The 11,515-nt window shown below is 30.2% G+C and overlaps 1 protein-coding gene across 1 annotated transcript; it reads right to left on the bottom strand.

Annotated features, from left to right (window-relative positions):
* Positions 1-2,955, bottom strand: LOC120141461 (NAC domain-containing protein 71-like). The gene is made up of 4 exons (XM_039156321.1): positions 2,708-2,955; positions 2,319-2,605; positions 1,246-1,533; positions 1-491 (listed from the first exon to the last, which is right to left on the bottom strand). Exons 1-4 carry the CDS (start codon positions 2,862-2,864, stop codon positions 252-254), a joined length of 972 nt encoding a protein of 323 aa, XP_039012252.1. The 5' UTR covers positions 2,865-2,955; the 3' UTR covers positions 1-251.
* Between the last annotated feature and the right edge of the window lie 8,560 nt (positions 2,956-11,515).

The raw sequence follows: 11,515 nt of genomic DNA, 5'->3' as shown, positions 1-11,515 counted from the left end.
TTGACCCAACAACTTTTTCGACCATAATATGAAAGAAAGAAGAAACGGTAAAAAAAAAAAAAAACCAAGACTATGTAACCTTATCATCTTGTGCTTGGCAAAATAATCTTCTAATTTTGATCATTTGCCCTAACACCACCTTTTACCTTTTGTGTTATAAATAATAAAAAATATAACATTCGAAAATATATTTAAAAAAAAGAAATAATTATATTAATGTTGTTAATATTGATGTTTTTGTTAGTGTGTTTTCAATCATGCATGGAGAGAGGGGGGATGGAATTGTCCTGGGAGGCACACAGTGAGAAGATCTCTTCTAATGATCCGTTCATGTAGTCCTTGTACTTGTCATACATCATGTAATCATCGATGATCTCTGACTTGGACGCCTTCGTCTCCAATATAATGTTTATCTGCGGGAAATCTTCGAGATCCAACGGAGGATATGGAGCTTGATAATGAACATTTGTGTAGCCCGGAATCTGCATTTCCTACAATGTTCATAAACACACATGTGAATCAGATGAGCTTAATCTAGGAAAGATTGAAGGAGTAAAGGAAGTAAGTGTTTTGAGTATTTTTATGAAGTGATGTGATTCAAAGTCCAAACTGAAAAGAGTTTGAAAGGTCCCAAAGTTGATGTGTTGATAAGATGAAAAACAAAGTGGGTTTTTGAATGGGGAAAAACTGTGCAAATTCTGGCTAGGAGAAAGATGTTTAGCTCAGTCAAAAGAAGTTGTGTAAGATAGTCAAGAAAGCCATGGAGATCAGTGTTGTATAGAGCTTTAGGAAAAGAGTGAAGTGTTTCATTTGGTCCCAACTTTTTTGTTTAGTTTAAGATGAAAAGCCAACTCAAAGTGGGGTGTTTGGTGGGCCAATTTTCCAACCCACATTTGATCAGCTGATTGTACTTTCAAGTGTTGGGATGTGGAAGGGAAAAGGGAGAAGACTGAGAGTGATTTTGAAGCCTTTGGTGGTGATAAAAGCAGGGCAATAAAGCAGAACATTGCCGTAAAAAATTCCAATTTTGGCAAAGTAGATAATCATGTCTTCAACTAAAAAAATGTCTAAAGCAGATTTATTATTATTATTATTATTGAGAATCATGATATGGCCCATTGTAAAATCTCCTGAGGCATGCACCTTGCACATGATGTTTTTACTCCTACGTTCTATTCAATACTGTTATTTTATTAGAAATAATAATGATGTTTATATACTTATCATATTCATGTTATGTCTTACCTGATTTAGGTCGGAAGAAAAATCTGAACCAAGAAAACTCAAATCAACTGAACTATTGGCTTCGTCCGAGGCGAATGGAGGTTGGAATTCATCAGCCATGCCGGTTTCATTGGGAGTTCCTTGAGTGACATCCGAGGAAGAAGTAATGAAATTCTCATCTTCAACATCACCTTCAGCTTCTCTCTCTCTTGAAATTTCTTCACCAAATGACTGATTATTCACAATAGTTGTTTTTGTTTTAGGGATTTGTATGTTTTTCTTGAAGATACGGCATAAAGAATACGAGTCCTGCTTAATTTGCAAGATTGGTTATTAACATCAATCTTTTATTTTATTTCTATCAATGAATCAAAAATAAATATTCAGAAAATTAAACAGTAAAATGCAAAGTGTTTAAAAGAATATTAGAAAGAGGTAAAAAGAAAAAGGAAGGAAGATCACCAGCTATACACCTATAAAGCATGGAAGATTAAAACCAAAGAGTCTTTCACAAAATCCTTTTTTAATGCATATGATCTACTTTTTAAAAAGGAAATATAATTGGAACCATAAGTATGGAGTAGCACCATATAATGTAAGTAATGAATGTGGACATCAGATGTTTTCTTACTATTCACCATACATACATCAACCCATTTAGATGAGATTATTGTCGATGTTTAATTCTTTGATTTGTCAAATAACTCAATAAATTAAATTTCAGAAATGATTTTCCACGTGGCATTTAAGTTTGTTTAACCAGTTGCCAGTGTTTAGTAACAAAACTTATAGAAACATCCATAATAATTTAGTATGAAAGAAAACCATGCATCATATTATTGTTTTCTCTAAACCCTAGTTATCTCAGAAGTAGATCTAATTTTATAACCAATGAACTAAAACCCTAATGAACAATACTAAGACTAATATTATGCAAAGAGATTCATTGTCTGGATGCCTACATGAAACCGGTATATTTAGTATAAAATCACACGATACATACATACATACATATATACATACATACATACATACATACATATATATAGATAGATAGATATAGAGAGAGAGAGAGATCGCAATGGGCGGTGTACCTTCAAACTGGAAGAAGCAGTGGGAGAAGCGGAGTGGAGTAAGCGATACTCATGCATGACCCAATTAGTTCTGACGCCGTGAGGAGCCCTACCTCTGTAGTAAACCAAAGTCTTCTTCATACCAACCACCGCCCTCTTCCCCGACGTTTGCACCGTCCTATCCTTCCCCGTGGCCTTCCAGTATCCGCCGCGGGTTGCTCTGTTGGTTCTCGATCCGTTCGGGTATTTCTTGTCCCTTGGGCTGTAGAAGTACCACTCCATATCTTTGCTCGGTAAAAACGACTTATCTGTTTGTTTAAATTCCGCAGTGAAAGCCAAACGTTCACCAACCCAGTACTACAATAGTAACAAAGCAGCTAATCATCAATCAATGAGTATATAATTGATACCTGGTAAATCCCAAGGCTCACATTTGTAGAGATCGACCTCTGGGATAATCTCGAGCTCGATAGTACGACCGCTGATTTTCCTATCGAGATAGTAAGCGACAAGCTCTTCGTCAGTTGGGTGAAACCTGAAACCGGGAGGGAGAGTCATGGGAGCCATGGCGGTTCTGCTCCTCGAGAGAGAGAGGGAGGGAAATTGAAGAAAGCGAAAAAAGAAGGGGAAAAAAAGGAAAGATTTTCTTGGAATCAGATAGAACAGATCATGAACTATTCAACTCAACTTGCTTCGATATTATACTTTATATACAGAGGCTACTGCCAAAAAACAATAGTACAATTAATGAGGCTGAACAATTTGACCTTAAACTTTCCTTTTAATTACATGATTTGCCATTACAGCTGCCAGTTTTAGTGATTAAAAAAATTAAAAAAATTAATCCGTAATTAAATATGGCTAGATCCACATTGTAATGATGGGGAGTGATCAGGTGGTCGTCTATTTCATCCATTTATCATGAAATCGGAGAACTAATCCATAATTAAATATGGCTAGATCCACATTCTAACAATTATTGTTATTGATGATGAATAATTTAATTAAATAAAAAATATTTTTTGTCAAATTAATTATTTTAACCATGATTAAAAAATGTGTATAGTTTGATTAAAATAGCACGGTAGTGTATAAATTATAATGGGGGATGAAACAAAGATAACAGATGAGAGAAATAAGGAATTAGGGTTTGGTGGATTTGATGCAGAAGGGAAAAAGGCAATCGGGGGGGGGGATAAGCTTCTGCTTTTGTCTGCTCACAAACTAACAAACAACAGGGTTCCTCCCTAAAAAGGTCATGTGGGACACTAAGCCCTTCCACATGTTCCTACACGCAATACGAAACCTACGCCCTCTACATGTACCTACCCCTATTGCTATTATTTTACTTTCTTTTAATGTGTATTTTAAGAATAGCTTTTTTCAAAAGAGATAACATAATTATTATATTCTTAATTTATTGGTATTTTTTTATTTTGTAATATCATATGATAATCTAAATTCTAACGGGTATTGTACAATTCCTTCCTTGTACTCTTGGCACATCATTAATTATTCTAAAGAATATGATTACCGTATATAGTAATAACATACATGCAGTGATACAGAAGATATTAATTAGTTTATGCACCTTCTTATACGTAATTATTAAAGCAATTGACAACACATTAAAACCTTAAACCCCGACATCAACAATAATACGCTTTGTTAAAGGCTTATTAAATTTGGTTTCATCGACAGGTGATGTTATTTATATTAAACGATAACACAAAACGAGACCCACTCTTCATGTTTTATTGATGTATGATTTAGCAAATCTTTGTTGGAAAAGGCATGCAATCTTAATAGTTAAAAAAATAACAAGAGATCGTTAATTTTATATGATCATTTTGTTAATATATGCCAAGGATAATCATGCATTACATAATATATATGTCATTGTATAATTCAGCAGATCAATTTTCAATTGTCTATATCCCCCATTACACTTTAAAATGTTTCTCTGAAAATATATAAAATAAGTTTCCATTTATACAAGCAAAATATTAATTATAAATTTGAAAATTAAACTAATAATATCTAAAAAATTTAAGCATGTGGACATTTCAGTTATTGACAGTTACTGCTTTAATGGAAAAAAAAGAAAAGAATCGAAGTGATGAGCAGCTGAAATTAATCTGACTCAAATCACAAGATTACGGCTGTAATTAATATAAAATCAAGCTTTATGTCGGGGGTATTGATAAAGCCAACTTGTATTCTACAAGAATAGCAAGTATATCATATAACAATGAAGGGTAAAGAATAACAATATTAAAGCTTACTTTCAGACACAGTTAATTAAATAAATTAAAACATAAAATGTTATCCATTTATATTACAATAATATTTGGGGGAATAAACAATGCATGGGATTACACTTTAAGAATTTAGGGCATATAATGGTTTGCTTTTCCTCGACGCTGGCGTATACCATGTGCCCCCTCCTATATGCTTCTACGTACGTTCTAAGACTTAATAAGGCGCTTTTTTTATTTTTTTATTGCAAATAAACTATATGGATTATTTTATTTCTTAATAAATCTGTTGGTCCATAGGTATTAAACACTATGTTTATAATATTTTTTTCAATATTCTAATATAATTAAATAGTAGTATTTGTTATTGATTTTAGTTTAGATAAATTTACGTGTATCTATGGATAATATTATTCAAGCTCGAATCACTTTAAAAAACATATCATTCTTTATGAATAGCCAATCGTTGGATTCAAGTATAATAATTAATAAAGAATGAAAATAAGAATGATATAAAGATGAATGGTTGTTTTTGCCAAAGCAGTCCAAAGGATGAACAACGTCCAAATTTCCGTCTTGGAGATGTTGCATTGACAAAAGAATAAAATCTTAACTCTAAAAAACCTACAATGTCAAAGATTTCCCAAGCAAAAGGAACCCCAAATGGTAAAATTAAACTTTACCCGATGTTTGAACTTGTAGGCAAACAATTTCCCCTTTATGAAATTTTGATTATAATTACAAGTGAAATCAGAATAGTTACGATACAAAATCGGATTGATAGTTAAAATCTATATGTAATTTATTTTTATAAAATAAATGGAAGCTTGATATGGTCCTCCTTATTTTATATCAAATTTAAAAGGTTAAAGGGGGAAAGAACAATTTTGCCATTCAAAGTGGTAGTGATTAGGGGTGAGTTAAAGGAAGGACCCACCAGCCATCTGAACAATAATAATAATAATAATAAAATCTACCTGGAGCACCGTCACGCTCTCCTTTTTTCTTTTATGCATATGTTATGGTGTATGCCATTCTCGTTCACATTGCAATGACCTATACAACTTTAGCTTTACTGTGTTTCAGTGCACTTTACTTCTTTACTTAAAATATGATTTTCATTTGGGTAAAGATATACTAACCCTTTTAATCATTACTGCTTTCCCTCATACTCCTCCCCTCTGTTAGCCACTCTTGATCCCCGTTCTGGGTTTGAACGGGGTCTCCGTTGAAGCACCATTGGAGTATCTTGGATTTAAACTGGTCTCTTGGTGACAGTTCTTTAGTGTTTTTAACCTGGGGAGGGTGTTTATTTAATATTTAATTAAGGTTTTACGACCTAGGATTATTTTAACCCAAAAAAGAAAGAAAACAAATTCGTAATGCTCAATCCCACATTGAGTAAGAAATACATTGGGATTGAGTATTTAAGGTTTACATTCTCTATTTCTTTGTTGAGCGATGGAGAACAAGGGGTTTTTTTGTGCATTGTCGCCGCCTTCCGTTTTATAGCCGTGGTCGTGGCAATATATGTCTTTGACACATCCGTGCGGTTGCTATTTTTTTAGAGAAAATTAGTAAGAAAATTTTCTCTGAAAAAACAAATAAAAATGTGAAAGAATTTTCAGTTTGATATTTAAAGGTTGCAATGGTATGTATGATTTAAATTTTCAGAGTGTAACAACTGATTAATTAGCTATTACAATGTTTTAATATATGAAAATTAAATATGTCAGTTTCGGAAATTAAATTTCAAACAGTAATTACAAGAGTTATAGAGTTAATTACCTAGAGTTACAAAATGATGAGACTTATTACATGAACCTGGATAGATTTGAGGTCAGATTCATCTATGAGGTTGTAACGGTTTCAGACATAATTTTAATGTAGAAATTAAGGCAGAATTATATCTGATTTACGTTGAACAATTTTCCCCCTAACGTGAAGCCTAGAAATAGAGATACTATTCCAACTTCTTAATTCACGAATTCACCCAAAAAAAATCTCTCAATACTCTCAATTTTTCTCCTTAGTTTGATCATATGCATCGTGATAAACCTATTTATACATTGAGTCATACACGACTTGTTATTGTTAGTAAAAAAATACCAAACACAAGAGAATTTTAGGAAGAAAATTGATGGTAGGATTGATTATTTTGCAATTTGTGTTCATCTTAACTGATTCCCTTTATTGAGAGTTGGTTCATGTTCAATACATCAATTGTTGATGAGAGAAATGAGGTTGTGATATTTCCGATAATTCACTCTTTCTGATTTTGACTGAGTGTCGCAAACAGTTGTTAAATGGAGGAAAAAGGAGAGAATTGAAGTGCTGAAGAAGACGATGAATAGTTGATAGAAACAAAGAGAAGAGAGAGAGAATCCTTTATTCTCCAACCTTACACGATGATTTATATACAGACTTCAATGTTAGTGTCAGACCTATTATGATGATAGTTTTGCATGTTGACATAATAAATAGATATGATTGTTAAATAATAGATTTAGTTTGATAGATCACGTGGGTTATTAGCAATCATGTCAAAAAATGATCTGACTGGAAAAAGTCCAAATACTTCAAAAATCTCTAAAAGTTTTAAGATTCGATAAATAGAGGAATAATATTGATGGAAACTTAGCTTGTAGCAGAGGTCTAAAGGAAATACAACAAACATGAAAATAAATTTATTTAAAATATGATTTGTCTCAAGTTCTAAAGTTTAAAGGTAGGGTCCAATTTATTTTATAAATTTGTAATAAATTATATTATACTTTTATAATATAAATATATAAATTAAATCCACAATAATAGATAAAAGTAGAATCTGAGCTTTGTTTGGTGCATGAGCTTGTTAAGCAGGTGTAAGAGGTGGTTCGGGGGCGTGTGTTGGACAAAAATGTTAATGGATTCAGTTCTATTAGTAGTAGGATGTGTTTAGAATGGAATTTAACTGTGTTTCTTGGCGTCAGTGAGTTGTATTGAGATTTGAGATTGTTGTGTTATTGTAGCAGTTTTATTCTCCAACCTTGCATAGTCATTTCGGATCTAGATTATATTTAGTTTAATTTCGTTTGAATTGGATCGGGTTTGGTTTGAATTATGTCCGAGTGTATAGTAAATTGGGTCGGTTTGGATATTGGATCAAGTCAATTGTTTTTCGATTCGGGTCAACATCTAGGACCGGCTGATCTTCGGGTCGGGTTAATATTGAATCAATTGATTTTTGGATCATGTCAATATCAAATCGATCGATTTTCGATTCAGGTCAATGTCAAATCTATTGATTTTCGCTTCAGATCAATCTTGAATCAGATCAGTTCAGGTTGAATCACATAAGAGTCTAATTAAATATATATAGAATTATTGATATATTTTTGTAAAAGTATATCTATTTGTTTGTCAATCTAATCATTTAGGCTCAATTTCAACCTTCAATCGTTTAATATTTTAAATTAAACCATCATTTAGAGATGATAATTTGACCCAAACTCGATCCTATAACACGTGCTAGAGTTTGTAACTTGAATTTTATATTGATCTGATTTGAAAAGTTTATAGTGAGAACTATTTGGTAAAAAAATTCCTATTATAAATTTCATTCTCAATTAAAATTTTCAATCATATGTTTAATGTTTAATTATAAATTTAATATTTTATTACATTTTAAAAAATTATATCTAAGTAATTTTTTAAATATTTTTATCGTAAATTTAATATTTTTATTAAATTTTGAACTTTGGTTAAATTAATTTATTATTTAAAATAATTTTGATCTTTTGAATTAAAGTGAATTCTCTTTCTTTGAGATTTTTTGTTTCATGTTAATTTGTGTTTGTAAAAAAATGAAATTTATTTTCTTTTAAAGATAATTATAATATATTATCTAAGTGATGGTAATTAAATTTAATTATATAAAATAAAATTTTTGGCAGTAACTTGACTTTATAATACTTCATATCAAATAATTTTTTTATTTTTTTCAAAAATTATCGGATCAAATATGGAGATGATCTTTTAAACAAGATAAAATAATAATAAACTATTAAATTATTAACAAACGTGGTATTAGTGGTTATTAAACTATTATCAATAGTGGTGATTAACTAGTAATATAATGCAAAAAAGAAGAAGAATAAAACATTCATCATTTTACTATTCATCATATTATTAACAAACATATAATAAAAATAAATTATTCAATCACTTTTACTTATTTATCGGGTTAAAAATCGAGTCAATGTTTGGTTCAAATTGGATTTGGGTAAACTAAATTTGGATTGTTGTCGGTTTGAGTTAATTTCAGTTTAAGTTACTTTCGTATCAGTTTACTTTCGGTTCGGATCAAATTGGATATGAGTATATATTGGTTCAACTAAAATTTGAATCAGTTTTAGTTCGGGTCAAGTATGGTTCGGGTTTCGGATCAAGTTTAGTCATCATGTTCAGGTTTAATACCGGATATCGGTTCGGGTAATCAGGTTTGGGTCAAGTTTGCAGATCTAAATACTATGCAATATATGTTCAAAGAACACTCTCAACCATTTGACATTGAACGCTCACACCCCTAAAATTCATGATACTCGAACTTGAGACCTTAATGAATAACAACACTTCCTATACTATTGAAGTGTCATTTCATACCAAGTTGTCAACGATGAAAATAGCATAAAGGATATATACATATATATATATATATATATATATATATATATATATATATATATATATATATATATATATTAAAAGTAATATAAATATCTTTAAATAATACGAGTGAGGTAAAACGGGATTTGGTTAATTATTTATTGAAAATATATATTTAGATAATTTGAGATTAATATTTTAAATTATATTGAATTTAGATAAATATATATATGTATAATATAAATTCAATTTGAATTTAATCTAAAGTTTATTTAAGCAATTTTAATAGTTAAAAGAAGTGTTATTTTTCATAAAAATTTTAATTTCGAGCAGTTGGACAGTTGTAATTTCCTTAGATTATTTAAGAAATTTTCTTGAATCTAATGTAACCCTACTCGTAAATACCACTAATTATTTATGATAATACTTCATGATGCACAGTACACCTTGTCCCTCCAACAAATAGTAGAAGGCCCAAAACTTCAAACTCTTTCCTCCCCCCGGATGTCTCCAGACCACCAGTAACGACCCTCGGTGCCTCCATGGAAATTCTCTCTAATATCCAACCTAAACATTATATGAGTAGGAGATTTAATTATTTTTTCAGAAAAAGTTTATTCCATCTTGAAATCTATTTTAACCTTACAGGCATCACTATCTCGTAGCTTTCTTATTATATGCATCGTATGAATAAAACAAACAAACACGAAATCAATACATTATGAAATATTTTAAAATTATAAACATAAATACGTTAGAAGTATTGTAAATCTTCTATTAACCCTAACATCAATTGAATTATATAAAAAAATATCGTTGTAATATATATATATATATATATATATATATATATATATATATTTGTAGTATCTGACATTTCAGATTAAATTATACATGCAGTTGATGACCGCATAAACCCGACTATTCAGGCATAAGTTTCTTGGTGGATGGATTCCTTTACGTGCATGGCTTTTGCAGTGTTTACACCTTAAGTTACGAGGCTGAGTTTGTGCAGTGATCCATATCCTTAAACTATATTTATGTACTTTTATATAATTATATCAATTATTTTATATTTTTTGTGTTATTTATATCGTAGAATCCTGTTGCACTTGTATTATATTTATTTCGAAAACTGATCGGGTCGGATAAGAGATTGAAGCTACGTAGCTAGCTTTGCCGAAAGACCCCTTTTATTTTTATTTTCTTTTGGGAATCGTCTTGCTCAATGTTTAACCTAGAATAAAGTGATTGAAAGCATAACTCTTCTTTTCTTTTTCCTTAATCGGATCCTAACAAAAGTATACTTGGATTCAAAGATTGCTTCTAACTATAGGAATAGTATACTTATATGTATTATTATGATATTATGTTTCACAAATTAAATTGTCATATTGCTAATGAATAATATCGTGTCTTAACTTTTTAGTAAAAGAATGTGTTTAACGTTTCATTCCATAATTATTTTCATATCGTTCGCAAAATGTATCCAATAAATATGTAACATGGTATTCATTCATATTCTTTCTTTGTGTCTTTTCGATTTTTTGGAGAAACAAAGGGAAAAATCTAAAATTTATTTAGTTTTTTTAGAATTAAACAATCTTATATCTCATACACTTTGATTTCGAAAGCTCATCTATTCTCGGTACATCGATTTTGATTTATACCTCTTCATTCTTATTTTTTATGAAATTAAAACTCTAAATCCCATAAAAAAAATTATCTAAAAATACTTCGATAATTGAAACTTATCTATAACGAACTGAAATCAAGATTCTAATTCTATAAAATTAGTCTCAAAACACTTAAATTTCACTCTTAATGGTGAGCTGAGTAAAAAAAAGTTGGGTTTGAAAATCCCATCAATAGATGATAAATATTTTTCTATTATCCGAAATAACAATCCGAGATAAAATTCAAACCTGAGAAAAATAAAAAGAATAAATTAATTTCTTTAAAAATAAAAGAAAGAAATTAATTTCTTTTTAAAAAAAGAAAATAAATGGAAGATAAAATACTCTTTGATTTTGATATTGAGATCAGAAACAATTGAGGCATGTTGTTACACAATTTCTTTAAGATAGATTTTTTACCACTGTTTGGTGCTCGTGATATTTTACTCGCCTGTCTCTCAAGATAAAACAACTAGATGACCACCTACAGTAGCACAACAATAGAGATCACGAACTATCATTGCCTTCAACTATCATTGAAAAAGTAAAAAGGAAAGAAAATATTTTCTAAGAATGAGATAAAATATTTTTCAAGAAAAGAGAAGTTCTGAAATTCAGAGATATGAAAAACCTAACA

Source organism: Hibiscus syriacus, unplaced genomic scaffold (assembly GCF_006381635.1).
Source record: "Hibiscus syriacus cultivar Baekdansim isolate YM2019G1 unplaced genomic scaffold, ASM638163v2 tig00110809_pilon, whole genome shotgun sequence".
NCBI classification, from domain to species: Eukaryota; Viridiplantae; Streptophyta; class Magnoliopsida; order Malvales; family Malvaceae; genus Hibiscus; species Hibiscus syriacus.
This window is presented reverse-complemented; position numbering and strand designations above follow the sequence as displayed.

Excerpts from the sequence above, each read along its gene's own strand:
- LOC120141461 (XM_039156321.1), bottom strand. The coding sequence starts at position 2,864 with ATGGCTCCCATGACTCTCCCTCCCGGTTTCAGGTTTCACCCAACTGAC. Across the intron at positions 2,606-2,707 it reads TGAGCCTTGGGATTTACCAG|ATAAGTCGTTTTTACCGAGC; the intron begins GTATCAATTATA and ends TTAAACAAACAG. Across the intron at positions 492-1,245 it reads TTTCTTCCGACCTAAATCAG|GAAATGCAGATTCCGGGCTA; the intron begins GTAAGACATAAC and ends TGAACATTGTAG.